This window comes from Bos indicus, chromosome 15, assembly GCF_029378745.1.
Source record: "Bos indicus isolate NIAB-ARS_2022 breed Sahiwal x Tharparkar chromosome 15, NIAB-ARS_B.indTharparkar_mat_pri_1.0, whole genome shotgun sequence".
NCBI lineage: Eukaryota > Metazoa > Chordata > Mammalia > Artiodactyla > Bovidae > Bos > Bos indicus.
The window spans coordinates 20715631-20741469 of NC_091774.1; the positions used below are offsets into that span (position 1 = coordinate 20715631).

Genomic DNA, 25839 nt, shown 5'->3' on the forward strand with positions numbered 1-25839 from the left:
ATCAGAACATTTTGAATTACCAAAGTGTTTTCCTTTACCCATAAATCTACCATTCAACTTTAAAACTAGAAATGACAAAGCAGTGTCACCAGTATATTTCTTCTTTGTGAATTTCTGGAACCCCAATCCCCACTGCTGCTGCTGCCAAGTTGCTTCAATCATGTCCGACTCTGTGCGACCCCATGGACTGCAGCCTACCAGGCTTCTCTGTCCATGGGATTCTCCAGGCAAGAACACTGGAGTGGGTTCCAATCCCCAGAAGTAAGCACTAACCTAAATTTTCTGTTTGTGATCCTCTTAGTTTTTTTAAAAAAACAATAGTTCTATCACAAATGTAGGTATCTATGGTAAAATATTATTTAGTTTTTGATTTTTAGCTGTTTTGTTGTTGTTCAGTTGCTAAGTCATGTCTGACTCTTGTGACCCCATGGACTGTATGTGGTCTGCCTGCCTCCTCTGTCCATGGAATTTTCCAGGTAAGAATACTTGAGCAGGTTGTCTGTTCCTTCTCCAGGGGATCTTTCTAAAATTGTATAGTACTTGCTAATAAAGTCTTCCTTGATGTGGACAACGATTACAATATGTATTTACTTTATGAAAATGCATCCAGCATATATATTCTTTTGCATATGCATATTCTATTTTTTTGTATATTCTAATTCAATAAAAGGTTTAAACAAAAATTTTGCTAAACTATAATTTTCCTTTTCAGTTATATTTCTAAGATTCATTGGTGTTTTTGTTAGTAGTTGCAATTCACTCATCTTTATGTGACTAGACAGTAATTCATTTATCATTTTCCTATCAATTGACATTAAATTGTTTCCAATTTTTTGGTTTTTAAGAACAAAACTGCTGTGAGCATTCTTGTACATGTCTCCTACTACAAGTGTCTGAGTTCCTCTAGAAGTATAACTCAGGAGAATCCCTGGGTGACCAAGTACACACCTTCAACTTCACAATGTAATGCTGAATTTTCTTCTAACATGACAGCATCAATTTACACTCCCACCAACAGTGAATAAGAATTGCTGCTGCTTTGTATGTTCACTAGTAGACATCAGATTTGCTAATGTTTAACAATCTAGTAGGTATAAACTGATATCTCAGTATGTTATTAATACACAGATTCTTGATTCCTAATGAAGTTGGAACATTTTCTTATGTGTATATGCAGAATTGTAAGATGGCCCTCATGACTTCCCCCAACCCCTACAACTTACTCCCATGATTACATTAATATTACATGATAAAAGAGATCTTGAAGATGTACTTAAGGTTACTAATCAGTTGATCTTAAGATAGTAAAATTATTGTGGGTGGATCTGAATTAATCTCACCAACTCTGCAACCCCATGCAAGCCCACCAAGCTTCTCTGAACAGTAAATTACCTTTAACTAAAAAGACAATAATAATGCCCTAGGTTAGAATTTCTCCAATTTCAAAGTCTCAGGATCTCCTTATGCTCTTCCCAAAAAGCTTTTATATGTGAGTTCTCTACCCATATTCACATTAGAAAAACTGAGAAAATGTTAAGATATTAACTTAAATATAACAAGAAAAAACCTATCAGATGTTAACATAAAAAACATCAAGTAGGCTTTTCAGAAAAGTCTACTTACATGTTTGTTTAAAAAAGGCCCAGAAGGCTAACGTCAGAGCTGTTTCATTTGATTCTAAGAGTAATTCCGTTGTTGTTCAGTCGCTAAGTTGTGAAACACCATGGATTGCAGCACGCCAGGATTCCCTGTCCTTCACTATCTCCTGGAGTTTGCTCACCACAATTAAGCTGGTAATGCCATCCATCCATCTCATCCCTTTGTCGTCCCCTTCTCCTGCCCTGAATCTCTCCCAGCATCAGGGTCTTTTCCAACGAAGTCAGCTCCTTGCATCAGGTGGCTGAAGTACTGGAGCTTTAGCGTCAGGTCTTCCAGTGAATACTCAGGGTTGATTTCCTTTAGGATTGACTGGTTTGACCTCCTTGCTGTCAAAGGGACTCTCAAGAGAGTCTTCTCCAACACCACAATTCAAAAGCATCAATTCTTCAGTACTCGGCCATCTTTATGGTGCCACTCTCTCATCTGTACATAACTACTGGAAAAAGCACAGCTTTTGACTAGACAGACCCTTGTCAGCAACGTGATATCCTTGATTTTTAACATACTATCTAGATTTGTCATAGCTGCCCATTCCAGTATTCTGGCCTGGAGAATTCCATGGCCTAAGTCCATGGGGTCGAAAAGAGTCGGACATGACTGAGCGACTTTCACTTTCACTCCTTCCAAGGAGCAAGCATCTTTTAATTTCATGGCTGCAGTCACCATTTGCAGTGATTTTGGAGCCTAAGAAAATAATATCTGTCAATATTTCCAATTTTCCCCTATCTATTTGGGATGAAGAGATGGGACCAGATGCCATTATCTTAGTTTTTTGAATGTTGAGTTTTAAGCCAACTTTTTCACTCTCCTTTCACTTTCATCAAGAGGCTCATTAGTTCTTCTTCACTTTCTACCATAAAGGTGGTGTCATCCAGCCCAGTGTTTCTCATGATGTACTCTGCATATAAGTTAAATAAGCAGGGTGACAATATACAGACTTGACATACTCCTTTCCCTATTTGGAACCAGTCTGTTGTTCCATGTCCAGTTCTAACTGTTGCTTCCTGACCTGCATACAGATTTCTCAACAAGCAGATCAGGTGGTCTGGTATTCCCATTTCTTTCAGAATTTTCCAGTTTGTTGTGGTCCACCCAGTCAAAGGCTTTAGCATAGTCAATAAAGCAGCTGCTGCTGCTAAGTCACATCAGTCATGTTCGACTCTGTGCGACCCCAAAGATGGCAGCCCACCAGGCTCCTCTGTACCTGGGATTCTCCAGGCAAGAATACTGGAGTGGTTTGCCATTTCCTTCTCCAGTACATGAAAGTGAAAAGTGAAAGTGAAGTTGCTCAGTTGTGTCCAACTCTTCGTGACCCCATGGACTACAGCCTACCAGGCTTCTCCGTCCATGGGATTTCCCAGGCAAGAGTACCAGAGTGGGGTGCCATTGCCTTCTCCACAATAAAGCAGAAGTAGATATTTTTCTGGAACTCTCTTGCTTTTTCTATGATCCAGTGTTGGCAATTTGATCTTTGGTTCCTCTGCCTTTTCTAAATCCAGCTTGAACATCTGGAAGTTCACAGTTCACGTACTGTTGAAGCCTGGCTTGGAGAATTTTGAGCATTACTTTGTTAGCGTGAGAGATGAGTACAATTGTGCAGTAGTTTGAGCATTCTTTGGCATTGCCTTTCTGTGGGGTTGGAATGAAAACTAACCTCTTCTAGTCCTGTAGCCACTGCTGAGTTTTCCAAATTTGCTGGCATATTGAGTGCAGCACTTTAACAGCATCATCTTTAGGATTTGAAATAGCTCAACTGGAATTCCATCACCTCCACTAGCTTTATTTATAGTGATGCTTCCTAAGGCCCACTTGACTTCACATTCCAGGATGTCTGGCTCTAGGTGAGTTATCACACCATTGTGATTAGCTAGGTCATGAAGATCTTTTTTGTATAGTTCTTCTCTATATTCTTGCCACCTCTTCTTAATATCTTCTGCTTCTGTTAGGTCCATACCATTTCTGTCCTTTATTGAGTCCATTTTTGCATGAAATGTTCCCTTGGTATCTCTAATTTTCTTGAAGAGCTCTCTAGTCTTTCCCATTCTATTGTTTTCCTCTATTTCTTTGCATTGGTCACTGAGGAAGGCTTTCTTATCTCTTCTTGCTATTCTTTGGAACTGTGCATTCAAATGGGTATATCTTTCTATTTCCCCTTTGCCTTTCACTTCTCTTCTATCCAGAGCTATTTGTTAAGGCCTCCTCAGACAACCATTTTGCCTTTTTGCATTTCTTTTCCTTGTGGATGGTCTTGATCCCTGCCTCCTGTACTTATTCAAACAGTTTTCCAAAGTAGCTGTAAATTTCACATTCCTACCAGAAACAGAGTTCCAGTTGATGCACATCCTTACAGACATGGTCTTTTCAGTCTAATTTTAGCCCCTCTAGTAAGTATAAAGTGGTATCTCACTAGCTTTATTTTTCCCTGAGGATCTTTCCAAGTGTTTATTGGCTATTAATATACCTTCTTTTGTGAAGTTTCTTTTGTGTAGTATCTACTCAAAGTTTTGGCCCACTTTTTAAAAACTGGGTTGTCTTTATTAGAGTTCTAAAAGAATATACTACAATTATTTTGTCCCATTCTGCCTTGCCTTTTCATTTTCTTACTGTGTTTTTCAAATAGCAGAAGTTTTTAATTTTGATGAATTTTTTTTTAAATGCTATGAACTTCTTGTGTATTATCAAAGAATCTTTGCTTACCTCACAACTGTAGAAATGTTCTATTTTCTTTTATAGTTTGGGGCTTTTAATTTATGCTTATGATCCATTTAGAGTTAGATGTCTGTAAATTGTGATGTAAGGGTTAACATTCACAATCTTCTGTATGGATAACTCTTTGCTACAACATCATTTCTTGAAAAGAATTTAATTTCCCCAGTGAATCGTGTGACATCTTGCTAAAAATATTTAGTAAGAATGTATGTGTAGGTATACTTTTGTTCCACTGATCCTATTATCTAATTTTTCAATACCACACTGTCTTACTTTTGTCTCTTGAAAATAAATGTTGAAATCCAGGAGTGTTAACTGTTCTACCCTTGTTTTTCTTCTAAATTGCTTTAAATATTCCACATAAGTTTTGGTAGTTCCATAAACATTATCAGCTAGCCAATTTTATCCAAAGGGATGCAACTGCTGGGATTCAACTGATTGGAATTACATTCAACCTACCAATACATTTGGAGAGAACTGTTTTAATAGTATTCTCTAGACATATCTATGACCAATGTATATTTTTCTATATCCTTTGGTCTTTTTAATTTCTTAAAGGTTTTCAGTGTAGAGATTTTAAACACTTTCTAAAAACTTATTCCTAAATATTTTATGTTTTTGATGCTGTTACAAATGGAATTTTTACTTCATTTTTTGAATTTTGCTGCTTGTATATAAAACTGATTTTTAAAAAAATAAAACCTTATGTCCAACAATCTTGCTAAATTCTGTTATTAGTTCTAATAGCTGTTTTGTAAATTCCAGGTTATTTACATAATCATGTCATCTGCAAATAGAGAAAAACATAATCCTTGCTTTCTATTGATTATGCCTTTTATCTTTTTATTCTTCTCTCCTTCCAACAATGCACTTTTTACCTGCTCAATCTTGAAAAGTAATTCAAAAGTGACATTCATGCCAGAAAATTCAAAAAACCAAAAAACAATGATTTTCTTCAAAAAATAACTGGCCAAAAAGTTCATTAAAAAAAAGAAAAAAAACATTTTGTTAGATGAAAAAAGGAACACTGATCCTAGGATAAAAAAATAAACCTCAGTCACAAATTATATAATAATAAAACAATAAAATTATTGTATGTACGCCTTTAAATCAAAAACCTAAGACTTTGGGCTTCCCTGACTCAGGCAGTGAAGAATCTGCCTGCGATCCAAGAGACCTGGGTTTAACCCCTGGGTCTAGAAGATCCTTTGGAGAAGGAAATAACTACCCACTCTAGTATTCTTGCCTGGAGAATCCCATGGACAGAAGAGTTTGGCAGATTACAGTCCTTGGAGTTGTAAAGAGTCAGACACAACTGAGTGACTAACACTTTTCATTTTCACAACTGTATATAACATCAGCACTGTTATCACTAGTATCAAAGCTAGAATTACAAGAAAAATAATTCTGCACGAATCCTTCTGACCTCTCATCATGTTCTCCTGTTTTAACAATAAGTAACTTTTTACTGAGCACTGAATGTGTATGTACCAGGATCTTCTAATCCTCACCGGACTCTCATGTAACTAATTACATCTCCATTTTACATGTGAAGAAATTAAGACCAGGAAGGACTGAATCTAACAAAGGTCAGTCAGATTAAGTGGCAGGGTGAGGATAAGAACTAAGTCTGACCCCACAACCTATGGTAATCTTAATACATCCATGATACTTAAACCTCTATCACTGGCCCATATAACACATTACTTCAGCCACATAAATTTAAAACAAACAACAGTAATGTCAGTGCCTTTTCCCCCACCAAAACTCTACCATAATACTTTGCCTTGTTCCAAAAGAAACTTAACGCCATTAAGTAAGCAGTGTCAAAGTAATAAAATACACCTACTGGTTTCGGCATTTTTCTTCTCTTTTTGTCGCCCTCTTCGAAAATTCTTCACTTTTATGAATTTTCTTGTACGTCTGTTAAAGAAAAGAAAGCATAATCGATCAATTTTTTATATAATAATGTACAGATTAAATACAATTTTAAACTCACATTTTAAAATGTTAAGTTCTCATTTTATTCTGATTTTCAATGTCTTCTATTATTTCTCATGCTTTAAAAATACTTAATTGGTGATTTAAAATATCACACATCTCAAATAACATACTATATAAAAATATAAAAGCATCTTGATTATCAACGAAAAGTTTTTTTAATTACAGATAACACATAGTAAAAGGAAAGATTACTAAGAGCCCAAATTCTCTCTTTCCAAGTCAAGTTCTCCCCTGTGCCCAGACTGGTAGAGAGGGACAGCAGAGAACTGATTCAGAGTCTAAAGAAATCAACTCCAGAACACTTTTCAACCTTTCTTCTACGCTGTCGAAGACAAAAAAGGGAAATACTGATTAATGTAAACTACACAAAGATAAATTTTTAAAGAAAATTATTTTTCCTCCTTGAAAGTTTACAAGTCCAAGTAGAGACAAATATGTTAAGAGTAACTTTTTCACCTAAGGTGGATATAAACAGCCTTAGTCTCCACACTAGCAACCGGCATGCTACTCACCAGCAAGCGAATGGCCCTCACTAAAATACAGAACTGTCCTTAAGACCAACGTTAAATTATACCTTCACCCACTAAGGCAACAGATCTAAATCTTAATCCAGGGAAAACATGCTATTTTAGGGTAAATTTTTTTACAAACATCTAACAAAATTGGGTTTTCCTCCTATAAAACTACCAAAAGATCTAACATTCTTAACCATTTAACTGTCCAGAAAAAAACTGATTATCATTCCAATTTGAAAACCTATTTTAAGTAATATATAATTACCTGAAAATCACAATATACAAGTAATATCTGTAAAGAACTTTTATTCATCATACTATGAACTACTGATAAACGTACAATTAATTTTGAATTTAAAAAATATATTTGCCCTCCCCACCCCCATCTGAAGTCTACGTCAGAAGCATCAACTCCCTTTTAAGATACTACTTTAATAAAAACGAAAATTCTTCAAATTAAAATAAAAACAAAGGATCAAAATGAGGTCATTTCTCTAAATTTTAGCTGATCACATGCTAATAAACCTCCCTACAGAGGGAACTTCATCATGAGAAATTTCTCACCTAATACAATTGGGTATGAAATTCAGTGAGAAGCATGAACTATCTCATCTCTCTCTTGTTGCTTAACTCTTAACTAGAAAATGACAGATACTCCATCTCTACACTGAAGTACAGTAAAGTTCATGAAAGTAGGTGATCGTAGGATCACCTACTTTCATGAACTTTACTGTACTTCAGTCCTAGCTTCCACTTCTAAATCCTCCTTTTAATCCCTACTATCAGATCATCTCAGGTCTTGAAACAGCCGCTCAACCAATCTTTTACACCATCTCCTGCAATGCAGGCAGATTCTTTACCATCTGAGCCACCAGGGACACCCATTTATAAGTTAGTAACTCCCAAATTTGTATCTCTAGTCTTGTTTAGCTAACTTGGCTTACTCAGCATCTAAATGACACCTCAAATTCAGCATGTCTATAAAACAGCTTAAACCTCTACACCCTATAGTCAAATCTGTTTTTTCTGCAAGTCTTAGTGACATATTTCTATATTCATAATATCTTTCCTGTGTTTTTTTAATATCTCTACTACATCTACAGTGATGATCCCCTTTCCATTCCTAATACTGTCCATTTTGTCTTCCTTTTTGATCAGTTAACCTTGCCAGGAGTTTGCTTCATTTATTGGTCTAAAAACAAGCTTTCAGTTTTATCAATCTGCTTATTTCTCTGCTTTATTTAAATTTCTGTCCTACTTCTCATCACTTTTCTTCTCAGTAGTTGGCTTTGACTCTGTGGCTAATTTTCTAATCCCTGAAACTGAAAGTCTACCTAAGTAATTTCCAATCTTTTTTCTAATATAAGAGAAATGCAGAAATTTCTTTCTGCATTAAGGTCACAAACTAAATACATCCCACTATAAGGATATTCCAAATTTAAAGTGATCTCCCTGTTTTGCCACTGAGACTATTTTAAAATAATTATCTGATTATGTAAAATAATCTAAATTCCTCAAACATAAAACATGAGCATCTTTATCAAATTTTTGAAGTTACAGTGTTTTCCAGATTACATAAAGTACTTTTTGATTCTATCACTAAAATTTTTATCTTAAGCCACAACTACTCACTTATATAAAACCTTAGTAGGACTTTATATTCTAGGTGTGTTATTTTTAAATGACTTTTTAAAAACCAGTTCTCCTCTAAACTTCTCAGCCTAGTTTTTACACTTAAATCACTTATCAGATGAGCTCCATGAGCCTTCCAAACTGATATGTACTAAAGGCATTTCAGGTCAGTTTCTTAAACAGTACATCCATGCTTAAGACAAAACATCTTGCAATGAGTTCCTACGAAAACAAATCTAAATCTCCTTTCGGGGGGGGATAACTAGGGGGAAAAATATCTTATATTTAAAACTCTTCTATTTTTCTGTACCACTGTCATTACTGTTTAACTCTAGGTGCTTCAGTGTCCAATTATAATTTCTACTCACTACTAAGTTTTAAATTTTCAAACAAAATGGTTAGAGACCTGGCGGCAGAGTCTACATTTATTTCTACATTTATTATATACTACAGTCAAAGAATTCATTTCCATTATATCTAGTGCTTGGTCAGTTTCGTTTCTTTTTTGACTGTTCCAGATATAAATGAAAATAAAGTATGTTTGCATTTGATAAGTTAGATCCAGCCGGATCAAGTATTTAATGTTGTGTTTCCAGTCTCTCTACTTTCAGTTTAGTTTGTATGCTAAGTCACTCTAGTCGTGTCCGACTGTTTGCGACCCTATGGACTGTAGCCCGCCAACTGTCCATAGGATTCTCCAGGCAAGAATACTGGAGTGGGTTGCTATTTCCTTCTGCAGGGGATCTTCCCGACTCAGAAATCAAACCTGTGTCTCTTAAGTCTCCTGCATTGGCAGGCGGGTTCTTTACCACTAGCACCACTTAGGAAGTCCCTTCAGTTTAGCTGATTAAAATGAGAAAAAAATGTATTACCTTTTTTCAACTGACTGTGGATGTTAATTTCTTCTTATGAATTGCCAGTTTTTTAATTTCATTTTTTATATGGTTTTAGGCGACTTCATTTTCACTTTTCACTCTCATGCATTGGAGAAGGAAATGGCAACCCACTCCAGTGTTCTTGCCTGGAGAATCCCAGGGACGGGGGAGCCTGGTGGGCTGCTGTCTATGGGGTCGCACAGAGTCGGACACGACTGAAGCGACTTAGCAGCAGCAGCCCTGGTGGCTCAGAACATAATGAAACTGTCTGCAATGCAGGAGACCTGGGTTTGATCCCTGGGTTGTGAAGATCCCCTGGAGAAGGGCATGGCAACCCACTCCAGTATTCTTGCCTGGAGAATCCCATGGACAGAGAGACTGGCGGGCTACAATCCATGGGGTTGCAAAGAGTCAAACACGACTGTGCAACCTAGCAAGCAATCAACGCTGTTATTAGGTGAGTAAAGGTTTAGAATTATTCTATCTTTGTAACTTTTTTCATTCAGTAATAATTCAATAGCATAGAAAATTCTAAATCAACTATTATTCTCTCAGTATTTGGAAAATACTAGTTTTCTCGTGGCATCTGTTACTGATGAAAAGTCTGCTGTCAATTTAATCTATTCCAGGTATGCTTTTTCTCTCTGCTTTCCTTTAAGTTTGTGTGTGTGAGCACATTCTTTAGATTTGCTTCTATTTCTCTTGCTGAGGATTTGGTAAGCTTTCTTTTTCTGAAGACTTGTGCTTTTCTCAAATTCTGGAAAATTATTAGCCACTGTCTCTCCCAGTCAGCAATTCTTTACTTAGATACATACTGACTGTCTTGTTTTCTAATCCATGGCTACAAATTCTTATTTTTCATTTCTTTACCTGTCTGTGTAACACTCCTCCAGTCACTAATTCTCTGCAGGTGTTCTTAATGTTTTACCTGTCCACTACATTAAATTTTAAGTGATTATATCAACTTCTAAAAATTCACTTTTAGTCTCTTAAAAAAATTTTAATGCTATACTATTTTATAATTTGCATTGAATCCTTTTATCCCTACAATGTTTATTTTATATCCCTATAAAACTTTGTTTCCAATTCATTATGATTTGTTTCTTTATGGGGTTTATAATTTTAGTCAGAAAGCTCATGTCCCTAACCACTCCCCAGTGTGGGATTTCTGTAAGCCCTGAGTTGTCTATGTAACCTTACAGAGGTATTTCAGGTTTGCTCCTACCAGAATACAGTACCAGAAGTTTTAATTGCCCTAAATCAATCTTCTCAAGAAAATAAAGGACAGAAACGGCAAGGACCTAACAGAAGCAGAAGAGATTAAGAAGAGGTGGCAGAAGAAGAACTATACAAAAAAAGATCTTAATGACCCAGATAACACAATGGCGTGGTCACTTACCTAGAGCCAGATATCTTGGAGCGTGAAGTGGGCCTTAGGAAGCATCATGAATAACAAAGCTAGTGGAGGTAATGCAATTCCAGGTGAGCTATTTCAAATCCTAAAAGATGATGCTGTTAAAGTGCTGCACTCAACATGCCAGCCAATTTGGAAAACTCAGCAATGACCACAGGACTGGAAAAGGTCAGTTTTCATTACAATCCCAAAGAATTTCAAACTCCCATAAAACTGCGCTCATTTCACATGCTAGCAAGGTAATGCTTAAAATCCATTAAGATATGCTTCAACAGTCCACGAACCAAGAACTTTCAGATGTATAAGCTGGATTTAGAAAAGGCAGAGGAACCAGAGAAAAGGCAGAGAAACCAGAGATCAAATTGCTGATATCTGTTGAATCATAGAAAAAGTAAGGGAATTCCAGAAAAACATCTACTTCTGCTTCATTAACTACACTAAAGCCTCTGACTGTGTGGATCACACAGTCACACTGTGTGATCACACTGTGGAAAATTCTTAAAGAGATGGGAATACCAGACCACCTTCCCTGCCTCCTGAGAAACTTGTATTCAGGACATGTAGCAACAGTTAGAACCAGAAATGGAACAATGGGCTGGTTCAAAATTGGGAAAGGAGTAAGTCAAGGCTGTATACTGTCACCCTATTTATTTAACTTCTATGCAGAGTACATCATGCAACGTACTGGGCTGGATGACTCATAAGCTGGAATCAAGACTGCTGGAAAATGTATCAACAACTTCAGATATGCAGATACCACTCTAATGGCAGTAAGTGAAGAGGGTAAAAGAGCAGAGTGAAAAAGCCGGCTTAAAATTCAACATTCAAAAAACACGGGCATCTGGTCCCATCACTTCATGGCATATAGGATAGGAAAACATGGAAATAGTGACAGGTTTTATTTTCCTGGGCTCCAAAATCATTGTGGATGGTGACTGCAGCCATGAAATTAAAAGACGTTTGCTCCCTGGGAGAAAAGCTGTGACAAACCTAGTGAAAGTCAGTCGTGTCTGACTCTTTGCAACCCCATGGACTATACAGTCCATGGAATCCTCCAGGCCAGAATACTGGAGTGGGTAGCCATTCCCTTCTCCAGGGGATCTTCCCAACCCAGGGATCGAACCCAGATCTCCTACAGTGCAGGCAGATTCTTTATCAGCTGAGCCACAAGGGAAGCTTCATGAAAAACCTAGACAGCATACTAAAAAGCAGAGACATCACTTTGCTGACAAAAATCCATATAGTCAAAGCTATGGTTTTTTCCAGTAGTCATGTACAGATGTGAGAGCTGGACCATAAAAAAGGCTGAGTGCCAAAGAATTAATGCTTTCATTATAGTGCTAGAACAGACTCCTGAGAATCTCTTGGACTGCAAGGAGATCAAACCAGTCAATTCTAAAGGAAATCAGTCCTGAATATACATTGGAAGGGACAGATGCTGAAGCACTCCTAAACTCTGGCCAAATGATGCAAAGAGCCCACTCACTGGAAAAGACCCTGATGCTAGGAAAGATTTGAGGGCAGGAGGACAAGGTGATGACAGAGGATGAGATGGTCAGATGGCATCACCAACTCAATGCATGTGAGTCTGCACAAACTCTGGGAGATAGTACAATTCATGGGGTCGCAAAGAGCCAGACAGTACTTAGAAACTGAACAACAACCGATCAATTTTTACCCTCTTGATTTAGCACTTTAATACCATATCAGACCCCATGGCCACACCCTAGAGAAGTTAGCAGATACTCAAGAGAGCTTGCTCACGTCCTGATCATTGTTATTTGCTAAACCATATGGCTGCGGAGCCCTTCCTGTGCCAGGTTTCACTGGTAAACAAGAACAAAGGGAAAAAGTGAGCATTACTTGCATGCCAGAATATAAACTAAGTTAAAGCATTCAAATTACAGTAAGAGTATTCATCAAACATAGGATCAGCTAGGCAGGTAAATAAACATCACATACATAAGATTTTGCAAAACTTCTTAAAGTTAAGTATTAATCAATTACTGGAATTAAATAAAGGTAAATAAAAAAGGTAAAGGTAAATAATTAAATTTCCTTTTCCCTAAAGAAATAATTTATCCAAGTTTGTCATATTAGAGTTACTGCAAGATACACTCTTTAGAAAAGGACTTTTTAAGCAAAATAACTCTATTGAAGTTTTAGGTTTAGTATGAACACTCTGGTGACATAAAACAAATATATCACAGGCCAACATATACAAAACCAGGTTTACACACACACTAAGCTTTTAAAATCTCCAACAAGCCTAACTGATCTATATGAACTGTGCAAAGTGAATGGCCTAACAAAAAGTCTCTGCAAATAAGGATATAGTTGACTTCTAAAAGAAGTTTCTAAAATACGTATTTTCAGACCAGCGTTCTCTCTTCAAAATCAAGTAGCATCATAAACTGACTCCATATTTCTGGAAAATAAGTTGTCAATATATAACAAAAGCAACAAAGCTTCTTTGAACAGGAAATCTACTTTGGAGTATATTCCAAATAAATAAATAAACAAAACAAAGCAAAGTGTACAAAGATATTCTCAGCAGTAAAACAATATTATAACAGCCAATGATTAAAATCAAAATCACAATTAAAGTAATGTGGAAATTACATGATAAGATGGACAAACTGTGTCAACATTTACATAAGGATAAGTAAAAATGTGGAATACATAGCCACTTATTATAATTAAGTAAAAAAGCAGGTATCCTTACAAAGGATTTTGGATATACGGAACTGAGCATTTAATACTAACTATATCCTATTTTTCATTAAGCTACTAATTTTAAAAATCAAATAAGAATTTTAAAAATATATTTCACTACATACCAATTTATTCCTATCATGGTATACATAAGAATTCTACCTTATATTTTTTAGTGTGAAGCTGTGTATGCTGCTGCTGCTGCTAAGTTGCTTCAGTCGTGTCCGACTCTGTGCGACCCCATAGATGGCAGCGCACCAGGCTGTGTATAAATGTAGTTAAATCCTAAGATTTCAGCCAATTTAGGGATCATTAAAAAATATTTATCATAATATTATTCAACCTCAATAGTACATTTCTAGTCCTTCTATGATTATATTAGCACATTTTTTTTTCTCCTTCAAAATGGCACCTGTTAGTAGCAGAATGAACAATTTAATAAAATGTCACATGAAAAGCCAAGGTACCTACATACATGTCCTTGGTTTATACCTCTAACTGGTTCATCTTGAAAATTGGATTTCACTGCCTTCCTTTCTTTCTTCTCTAGAAAAATGATAGCATATAATCACTTAACCACTGTATATCAAAGATATATAATAAAAACAAACTCTTCTCCCCTTACCCTCATAACAAATAATTATTGACAAAAAATCTACTCTTTCCTCCCCGCTCTTTCTAAATTTCTTAGGGGTCTCACCCAACCTCTTTTCTACACTGGCTCCCACAGAAGCAATGAAGCAGTCATGGCAAACAGTATTAAGAGACACCGCCAACATACACATCTCTCATTTCCAGAAAATGCATGAACATGTACTCAAACACAGCGCCATATTTCAGAGACAAAACACTCATATAAAACTTTCTCTTCTTCGTCCTTTAACTCTGAGGATGACCCAAAAACAGCCTCTTTTCTTCCGTACAATGGAAAAAACAGCCTCACACTTAACACCTCCACAACAGCAGACTCTCCCCACCTGTCAGGGGTAAAACAGGTGTTAAGTCTGCCCATACTGGGCCTACAATGATGCTTCAATAATTTATACGAGGATGCCTCATTTTATTCTTAAGATATTCTTTTCCGCAAGCATAACTGTACTTTTTCTTTCTGTCTTTTGAGACCTCATCTCTGAATATAAATGTGGTCTCTCCTAAGACCATAAAATTACAAAAGGATTCCTCTGCCACCTTACTGGGGATTAAGAAGCAGGATAACAAAGTACAAACTGAATTAATAAGGTAATTCTGGCAGTCAAATTAATGCAATAATGGCATCTAGCAAAAAAGTTCTTAATCACTTTTCTCCCCCAACACGGGACCTCTGTTAAGTCTATGAACTCCTTCCTAGAAAACTATCTTTCAAATACATAAAATAACACAGTATCACATAAAAAACCAATTATACTGAACTATAACTATCAAAAATATAAAACGTATAAAATATATACAGTAACATGTGCTTTATTAATCTTTAAATAAATATCTACCAGTGTATCTAATAATTAAACTTTAAGTAATGATGGGTATTAAACACCATTCTGAGATACGCAACAATAATGCATCATTAAAATATCTACAATTTCTATTAGAAACAGTCTCTGCTACTGCTGCCCACATTCATAATGGAAGAAAACATGTAAAGATGTAACTGTTCTCTCTATTCAAGTTTACAGACCTACAGCTTTAAAACCTCAAATATACGAAGAACTATTTATTAAATTTTTTAGCTCTGTAAAGTACTGAATCTAATAGAAGTAATAATGTACTTTACCTACATAATGCCATGTAGACTTTCCAAGAGAAGCAGAGGACAAGAAGTTTAGCTCCAAAAAAGAAACAAGGCCAAAAGCAAGGACAAGGGTAGTAAATGGAATTATTTGCAGAAAGCTCCCTCTTCAGCCACTTTACCTCCATCTAATCTTCCTAATAACTGCCCTTCCTCCTTCTGACCAAGTTAAGAATCACAATCCCTTTTTCTTCTAACTAAGCAAATGAAGATTCAAATAAGTCACTTGCCCAAGGTAATAAAGCTAGTCAACAAAGCCAGAAGTCCTCTTCGTCCAAGTCCTGAGCTCTTTTGGCTATCCTATTCTGCGTTCGTCTGACATCATTCTAGAGAAGCTCACCCCAATTACCAGAGCATTTCAAGAAGTTAAAGCTCTTTCTTCTACAGTTTTCAGGTCAAAAAGACTACTTCTAAACATGCTGTAAGTGCACATTAATATTGATGTAATTACCTTTGTAAACTAATTTCCTGTAAGGGAGGCATGCAGTTCTAAATAAGGTATTAAGTACTTGCTTATGTAGGAACTGATTTCTGTTCAAGGAAATAAAATATTCAACATTTTTGAGCAATATACACATTACTGGAAATGCAAAGCAAATTTCTAGAACCTAAAACAAACATAAAGCAAAAAGCTAAGTTTTACACTGAATCTAAATTCTTTTCTAAATGAATTTTTTAAACTTAAAAAAGAGAAAACACTATATCTGTACTGTTTCCTAGGAGAGCAGAAAAACAACACAGTATCATTTGCAAAAATTAACTGCAAATGTTGAAAGGTAAGAAAGCTAAATCCAGTCCAATTTCTTCACTTTACATTTAAGGAAACACCAAAAATTCATATAATAAATGTTTAAAAATGGGAAAACAAAGATAGGTTCAAGTAAGTTCCCTAGGTACAGGAAAAAAGAAACATCTCTAACTGACCTGAGGAATTCTCTCCACATGTTTTGAAACACCAGCTATTACAGTAACTTAATTTTCAAAGCAGACTAAAGTCAGAATGTTTCTGAAATATCTTTAAAATTAGACAGTACTCTGTGATGCAGTCAGTAAGGTTTCATGGCAGTCCTATCACTAAGTTTCTAACTTCTGAGATATTTGATCTCCTTTCTGAGAAACTGGAATGGTGTCTGGCTCACAGTAGGGCCTCAGATGTTTGTTAGTAAATTAAGTACATAATATTCACTGGAACTTTTCTGTTGATCATTATCAAGGTCAATTATTTTCCTCTCAGATGAGTGAACTGGTAAGCAACAGGCTACAAGAAACAGCAACCATGAATGTTGGGGAAAAAAATAAAAACCCCTAACGAGGTCTTCCAAATTCAGGCCTTTATCATCACACTTAAGACTCTTTCAATAATCTCATTTAATTTGACAATCAAATTTAAAGGCCAGTTAATTCAACACATTTAATAATATCTATCATTGTCATGCTGTCATTAGTAGTTAGATATAAATGGTAAGCACTTCAGGTATAGTCATCTCTTGGTACTCACAGGGGATTGGTTCCAGGACCCTCCTGTAGACACCAAAATCTAGAAATGTTCAAGCCCCTTATACAAAATACATGTGCATCTTTATACATACATGGGCTTCCCAGGTGGCACTAGTGGTGAAGAACCCACCTTCCAATGTAGGAGATATAACAGACTAGGATTCAATCCCTGGGTTGGGAAGATCCCCCGGAGGAGGGCAAGGGCAACCCATTCCAGTATTCTTGCCTGGAGAATTCTATGGACAGAGGAGCCTGGCAGGCTACAATCCATAGGGTCACACAGAGTTGGACACAACTGACGAGACTTTAAATTAAAATTTAAATTAAAAAAATAAATAAAAATGAAATTAAAAGACGCTTGCTCCTTGGAAGAAAAGTTATGACCAATGTAGATAGCATATTGAAGAGCAGAGACATTACTTAACCAACAAAGGTCCATCTAGTCAAAGCTATGGTTTTTCCAGTAGTCATGTATGGATGTGAGGCTGGACTATAAAGAAAGCTGCGCACTGAAGAATTGATGCTTTTGAACTGTGGTGTTGCAGATGACTCTTGAGAGTCCCTTGGACTGCAAGGAGATCCAACCAGTCCATCCTAAAGGAAATCAGTTCTGGGTGTTCACTGGAAGGACTGATGCTGAAGCTGAAACTCCAATACTTTGGCCACCTGATGCGAAAAATTGACTCACTGGAAAAGACCCTGATGCTGGAAAAGATTGAAGGCAGGAGAAGGGGACAACAGAGGATGAGATGGTTGGATGGCATCACCAACTCAATGGACATGAGTTTGAGTAAACTCTGGGAGTTGGTGATAGACAGGGAGGCCTGGCTTGCTGCAGTCCATGGGGTCTCAAAGAGCCGGACACAATTGAGCAAATGAACTGAACTGAAGAGACTTAGCATGCACACATATACATATAAAATATATCTGCATATAACCTATACACATCCTTCCATATACTTTAAATTATCTCTACATTACTTATAATACTTAATACAATGTAAATACTATGTAAGTAAGTGTAAATACAATGTTAAATGCTATGTAAATAATTGTAAATACAATGTAAATACTTGCCAGCATGTGGCTTTCAAGTTTTACTTTTTGGAACTTTCAGAAACTCTCCCCTACCCCCACGGAATATTTTCAATCAAGGTTGGTTGGGAGAATGCACAGATTTGGAGCACCAACTTTGCTTAATAACCAAACTAGAATTTTATAGTTTCCTTCAGTCTAGAATCTAGAAACAGCTTAAATATCAAGACTGTTAAGGATGGCTAATGAAAGTTTAGCCCATCCCACACTCACGATAAAAGCCAAGACATGACTGGATTCAATTAACCAGGGCTGAGACCTCCTATGTCCCCATTCTCCCTTTTAATGCTCCCTCTATTACACTTGTGCCCACATCATTCTGAAATCTACCAGGATTTCTGATTACAAAAAATTACTCTGGTTATGAAACACAAGAAGTTTTTTCTTAACAAAAAACAAAAAATTCAAATCACAAAAAACTATGCTTACAATGCTGTTACACTGAATATGAATTACAGTTTATATACACAAACAGCATTTAAATACATGTCATGGTATATAAAATGGCACAAGCATATTCCCATTAAAGTGTGATGGTCTCATTATCTTACTTAACAAATGCAAACAATATCTGGCATATGATTATAAATGTCCAAATGTATGAATGATACCTTAAAGCAAGAGTCAGCAAACTTCTCTGCCAAGGGCCAGACTAAGTAAACCTTTTAGGTTTTATGGCCCACAAAACCTGTTGCAACTACTCTCTGTTGTAGCACAATAGCAACCATAGACAACAAGGCAAATCAATGAGCTATCATGTGTTGAAATAAAACTTTATTTACAAAAACAGGTAGCAGGCTGAATTTGGTCTACAAACTAGCTTGCTGATCTCTTCTCCAGTTAACTGTAAAGAGAACGTCATGTTCCAATCAATCAACTTTACTAGAACTAAAAGTTTCTTATTTCAAATGTATGTAAATTATGCAAAGAAGCAACCAATGTTTCTAGAGCTTCCTATTCATATTAGAGCATCTGATGTAAAAGTAAAGTCCAATGACCTTATTGACATATATAACTAGCCTCTATAAAATGTATTTTAGAATTCTGCTGAAAAAAAATTAAAATTCTATGAATTTGCAAGAACTTCTATACATATTGGTTATTCAAAAAAACGCACCTATACAGGAACTTCCTGGTAGTCCAGCAGTTAAGAGTCCACCTTCCAAAGAAGGAGAAGGAACTAGTATCCCACATGCCACAGGGCAACTAGGCCCGCAGGTCACAGCTACAGAGCCCACTGGCTCTGGAGCCCATGCACTTCAACTAGAAAGAAACCCGTGCTCAGCAAGGAGCAATCCCTAATGCGGCACAAAGACACCATGTGCTGCAACTAAGGCCCAATGCATCAAAAGTGAGTAATGTTAAAAAAAAAAAAAAAAAAAAACCTATACAAATGCTAACCTGAAAAAAACCCTCTAAGAAGTGCAAGACTGGATTCACTATTAAAAAGAACGAAAAAATAAAGAAATGAATCATATGAACCATACTTTCTTTCCAAAGAGTTTCCAGGCAAAAATCTCCATCTATCATAGGGACATTTCACTATCCAAAATCATAAACCCTTTTTTAAAGGATATTTTCCAGTGTCAGTTATATACTATACCCTAGGAAGAAAACAAAAAGTGAATTCACCTTCAATCATGAAAAAAATTTACACAGGTATGTAAACACTTCTTATAGGAAATTCCATTTCGACTTTAAATGATGAAAAATCCAAGCAATTTTAAGTACTGAATACTAAACACAGTAATAAACATCCTTTCACTGTTTGTTACAAAATAACCTTACTTTTAAAGACTTTAAAATTGCAAATAAGGGATATATATATATATATATATGGTATATATTTACCTTTCCATAAATATTGGCATTTTCTACATACGAGGAATGGCTAATAGCAATTACCTATGAAAAACAAGACCGGGGGGTGTTCTGGGAAGTTGGGGAGAACTTTTACTTTTCTCTTAACATCTTTCTGGGTTTTTTTAACTTTGTCATAAAATTTATTAATTTTATAGTCATTTAAAGTGGTTTAAAATATGTGCAATGTAAATGAATATTGAAAAATATACCAAGAACTAATATAAACAGTAAAGCAGGATTCCTCTGAAAGAGGCTAGAAATTGAGGAAATCTCTGGGGTCAGATGAGCCACCAACCACTCAACAGAGCATATAGTTGCTGCAGAAGTTAGGGAAGTTCCCTGAAGGGCTCCTGACACCACGAGGTTTAAAATCACCTTGTAAGAGTGGAATCTACAGCAGTCCAATCCGGTTCCACTGACTCCAGTAAGCCAAGGGTAGTTAGCAGGGTCCTGAGAAGAGCGACTGGTCCGCAGGATGTACAAGCCATCCAAGAAAGGGTGACTTTCTTGACTTCCCAGACTGACACCAATACTATAGTATTGTATTAACTACTCCCTATCAAGTATGTTCCCCAACATGACTATCCTCACAGTCTTAATAGGACACATTGTTTTAGGCTTTGGTCTTTGGGAAATATTGATTAAAATTTGTCATTTTGAAATGATGTATGTTAAGTTGAATTAAGTTAAAAATAAATGAAAAAACTTGACTCCCATCCTAACTGAAGATTTCAGACTCCATTGTACTAGAAAATTACATTAGATAGATTATATTAGAAGATTCAGATCTGAAATTAAGATAAAATGCATACAGACTTTCATTTCAACCGCCTGCCAAAGATAAAAATGAATAATAAAATCCAATTCTGCTCCTGGGAATAGAGAAGCAAAAAATCAAGAAATACCCCTTGTTCTCTGAGACTACTGAGTGTTAGCAAAAGAGAGAAAGAACAGCAGTCTGTCATTTCTCACCACCACAGAAAAAAGGTATCAATTTAATTTCCAGTTAATGCAAATGTCCAAAACAAAGGACAGACTAAACATATTTTCCCCATGCTGAAATTAATTTCAGTTCTGAGCCTCTCCTACGCTCTGCCATGCTTGGGAACACAGGAGTGAACAAAACGATGTATAATCCACAAGGGCAAGAATTCAACATTCCTAAATGCCACAAATTTTGTTTCATTTAAATATACTGTAAAGAATTTCAATGCGTATCTATTCATCCCTCACTAAAAAAGCATTGTTTATTAAATACCATTATGCATTTTACAAAAGTAATTAAGCAAAAGAAACAAAGTGCAATTCATTTTACAGATGAATTATAATCCACTAACTTCAAAAGAAATGTTTTACGTTTTTACCACATTTGAGGTAATTATTAGCCTTTGGCAGATAAAGTACACGTGAAAATAATGTAATACTGAAAAAAAATTTTAATGCAACCCTGAATATCAGTCTCTCTTCTTAACTCTAATAATGCTGTTATGGCAAACGGATTAAGCCATTATTTATCCAGCAAATGAACAGGGCAATTGTTCATTCAGAGCTCCATCCGAAATATAAAAGAGTATTTAGTGCTCTAAAAAAAATGTATGCTCAGTAAACAATAGATTGCAATGCCTATTTTCGAGCGCTCGTTGATCAAACAAATGCTTACTATCTTAGGTATTTACATCATGCTTGCCTATTGCCACAGAACTCATTAACATTTCGACAAAAATCTCAAGTAGATAGATTTTAAAATATATCGTTGATGTAGCTGACTTTCAACACATTTCCAGCCTCGTTAATAACCACTCCTTAATGGTATTTTAAAAAAAGAAAAAACCGCTCAATACATGGTGTGAATAAAGAACCATGCTACATCTGTATAGGATGTGATGCACTCTATTTAAAATAATATAGTGCTTTCCCCCCACCCCCCGCCCCTTTCAAAGTTAGCCTGAGAATTACGTTTACAACCCTTTAAAGGAAGAGGGGACTGTAATGTACTCAACTTGTCTACTGGGGTCTAAGATCCAAAATCGGAGAAAGTTACGGGGCTCGGGGGGCGCCCGCAACTTCAGCAGCAGCAGCAGCAGGTAGGACCAGGGCCGGAGCCGCCAGGGCCGCCGCGCGGGTGCGGGGGGCCGCTAGCGCCCCGAGCCCCGTCACGCAACCTCCCTTTGCCGCCACGGCGGAACTCACGCTCTCTAGTAATTGAACACCTTTACTTTCAAATCGGAGACCGGGGAGAAGTAGTAATAAATTCCTTTCCTACCACAGCAAAAAAAAAAAAAAGTCATTTTTCCTACGCTTAAATCTGAATTCTCAAGACTACCTAGAAGGGACGAGCCAGGCCGAGCCCGGGGCGACGCCCGAGCGGCGGGAGCCCGACCGAGCCCGGGGCCGACGCTGAGGGCGGACCCGCGCCCGGCGGGGAGCAGCTCGCTGCGGCGTGTTCAGGCCGCGGTAGAGACGCCGGCCAAGCCTCGCGGCGTCCGCGACCCCGGGAGCGGCCTGGCCTGCCGGACCGTTAGGACAGGCGGCGCCGCGGCCCTGGCGGCGAGGCCACCGGGCAGCACCGGGCGCCGCGACTTCTCGCCGCCACCTCAGCGGCTCCGGCGGAGCCCGGGAGCGGCAGTGGGGGAAGGGAGCGCGCCGGCGGCTTACCTCAGGAGCGGGCGGCTCCTTCCCGCCGCGAGAGTGGCCGGGGCGCTGCGCGGCGGTGGCGGGCGAGCGGCTGCGGCAGGGGGAGAGAGAAAGAGAGAGAGAAGCGGCGGTGGAGCGAGCGCCGGGACTCCGAAGAGCAGAGGTACCGCCACCACCGCAGACAGCTCCGCAATATGGCTGCCCGGCGGCTCCTCGGGGGAGAGGCGGGGCTGCCCCGCGCCCCCCGCCTCCCCCTGCCGGCCGGCCGGCCTCGCGCCGCGGCCCGGGCGCCAACGCCGCTGCGGCGGCCGCCACCCGGCCGCCCGCGCCCCGCCCCGGCCCAGCCCCGCCCAGCCCCTCGGGCTCGCCGCCACTCGCCGGCCGGGGCATCGCCCGGAGGAAGGGAGGGTCTCCGTCCGGGGCGGGTACGCGCAAGGATCCGGCCGCGGCTCGGGAGTCCCTAGGGAACGGGGCCGAGCGCGGGGGTGGGCGACTCCTTCCGTGAGGGGGATTGGGCTAGAGTGAAGCCCGATGCCCAGGGAAGCGGAACCGCCCAAACCCAGAGCTGGGAGTGGGCCTGCCGCTTCCCCGCGACCGGTGGAAACTTGAAACTCCCGCTGGTGCCAGAAAATTCAGAGGGCGTTTCCATCGCCCCCAAGGAGGCATTCTTTCCCAGGGAATCAAGGACCGAGTGGAGTGCGTTACTTGGCTGTTGAAAGCTTGAAAATCCTGGACCGGGAGAGAGAAAAAGGCCTGCCTTAGAGGGATTTATATATACAATGAAGAACTTTATTTTGGCAGTGTTTACCCAACCAGAAAACTGGCTTTTTCAGGGGCAATTTTTAGGCCCCACCAAAACCCCAATCGAGAGTGCAAATTTTTATCCAGGCAAGGAAGAAGTCAGTAAAAGAAAAATGATGCAAGTGGGACCGCAAAGAGCAGCCAAACCTAATTATCTTTGACTTTGTGAAAGTTAGGCATTTGATCATGGTCTGACTAGCCCACTCGTTTTGGTAGTGGTCGAGACTAGACAGACTTATGGTCGATGTTCTGTCATCTACTCCCATTCCTCTTGTATTTTCTGGGATTCAAAGAGCAAAACTTGCTCTGCGTATGGAAATAGCAAGTGCACAAAATCAGATTAGCCTAGTCTGCCCTGCTTTATATAGTTTACTTTTTATTAACAAAGTTTGAAAATGAAAAAGTTGCTCAGTCATGTCCAACTCTTTGTGACCCTATGGACTGTAGCCCGCCGGTCTCCTCTGTCCATGGAATTCTCCAGACAAGAATACTGGAGGGTAACAATTCCCTTCTCCAGGGGATATTCCTGATCCCAGGATGGAACCAAGGTCTCCTGCATTGCAGGCAGATTCTTAAGGGTCTGAGCCACCACTGAAGCCCATTCAAATACAACCTCACCAGTGTACTCAACTTTTCTAGAACAAATAATCTGTATCCTTCTTGCTTTACTGTTTGTCTTCCCTGAGACTATAGCTTTTTCCTGAAACTCTCCTCTGATCACTTTTATTAAATTAAACACTCTTCAGCGTGTTTCCACCATTGTCCTTTGAGACCACTTGGAACAATTAAAAGTCCCAAGAGTTAATTCTAAGGCCTTTAGAGTGCAGAGTCCTCGAAGATGGGAACCAGGTGTGTGCTTTTCTTTAACTATAGGATTACTCCCTGACCTCCCTGGGGTGGAACAATTATCCGAGTGATTTTTCAGACTTCTACAAGCTGCATGCATAAAGATAGTCAAACTATTGTGTAAAGTCCTAGATAGTACACCAATCAAACATACTTTTGCAACAGAAAATGAAGCATTCATTATCATTTGTCACATGACGGGCACTGGTATGAAATGCTTTATAAGACTGTCTTTTTAAAATAATTATAACAACCCTGAGTTTGAGGTAAATATTATTGACGTTTTTAAAAAACCCATAAATAGAGCCTCAAAGGAGTTAAGTAATTTGCTTACTGTAACACAGGAAGTTGTGGAATCTGACCAAACGCAGTATCATTTGATTCTAAAGCCTTGATTTTATCCTATACTCTTCAACAGCAAACAGAGGAGAAATTGTAACACTTCAGTCAGCTATCATATTAGTAACTGTTTAAATGAAGGATAATATTCAATGCTGGTGAGATTAAAAAGGTGCTGAGAGACATTGTGAGTGGAGTGTAAACAGAAACAACCTGTTTAGAAAAATTTGGCACTGTGATTCAACCTATAAAAATGTTCATACCCTTGTAACCCATAATCTCATAACTGGGATTCTTGCTGAATGAAATAATCTGTAATAGAGCAAAAGTTTTATTCATAAACTGTATGTCACAATTTATAAGATGCAAAAATAACGATTGTGGAAATTAAATGTCTTAAAGATAGCTATAAATACTTAGTAGCATTTTAGGTAACAGCTTAAAATATATAGCATTAAGTGGTAAAAAAAAAACGCTACAAGTTGTGAAACTAATCATGCAGTATGATCACATCTATGTTTTGCTTTAAAAAAAAAAAAGACACCTATGAGGTGTTAGACAAAAAGAAAAATTGAAACACAGAGTTGTCTCAGGATAGTGTTTCCACGGGCATCTGTTCCCCCTGCCCCTTATTCTAGTCTTCATTATATTCTGTACTACTTTTGCAGTAAAAAAAAAAAAAAAAAATTTTAAGGCTTCATTGAAAATTTTCTTTCTCAGTTTAATTCCAATATTGCAGATGTTAAGTGTTAAAAAGAAAACTCACACTTGTGAAAAACTACTTTAAAAATAAAAAACCCTGATATTATCAATAGTTTTAAAAATACCTTTTATGTATTGCACATAGTATATATATAAAAAAGAAAGGAAAAGCTAATGGAGTAGCCCTTATAGTCAACAAGAGTCCAAAATGCAGTACTTGGGCTCAGTCTCAAAAACAGCAGAATAATCTCTGTTCGTTTCCAAGGCAAATCATGCAATATAACAATAAGCCTGGAAAATCCCATGGGCGGAGGAGCCTGGTAGGCTGCAGTCCAGGGGGTCACTAAGAGTTGGACACAACTGAGCGACTTCACTTTGACTTTTCACTTTCCTGCGTTGGAGAAGGAAATGGCAACCCACTCCAGTGTTCTTGCCTGGAGAATCCCAGGGACAGGGGATCCTGGTGGGCTGCCATCTATGGGGTCACACAGAGTCGGACACGACTGAAGCGACTTAGCAGCAGCAGCAGCAGCCCTAATGTCGAAAAAGCTGAAGTTGAACTGTTCTATGAAGACCTACAAGACCTTCTAAAACTAACACAAGAAAAGATATACTTTTCATCAAAGGGGACTGGAATGCAAAAGTAGGAAATCAAGAGATATCTGGAGTAACAGGCAAGTTTCACCTTGGAGTACAAAATGAAGCAGTGCAAATGCTAACAGAGGTTTGCCAAGAGAACTCACTGGTCATAGC

General features: G+C 38.1%; 1 protein-coding gene across 2 annotated transcripts in view; it reads right to left on the bottom strand.

Annotated features, from left to right (window-relative positions):
• Window positions 1–22564, bottom strand: part of RDX (radixin) — a 99469-nt gene extending 76905 nt beyond the window's left edge. For both annotated transcript variants that reach the window (XM_070803382.1, XM_070803381.1), the window contains exons 1-2: window positions 22420–22564; window positions 6218–6291 (exon numbers count right to left, since the gene is read on the bottom strand). In XM_070803382.1, coding sequence (XP_070659483.1) covers window positions 6218–6229 — 12 coding nt within the window. In that variant the 5' untranslated portion in view covers window positions 6230–6291; window positions 22420–22564. The remainder of the gene's footprint in view (window positions 1–6217; window positions 6292–22419) is intronic.
• Between the last annotated feature and the right edge of the window lie 3275 nt (window positions 22565–25839).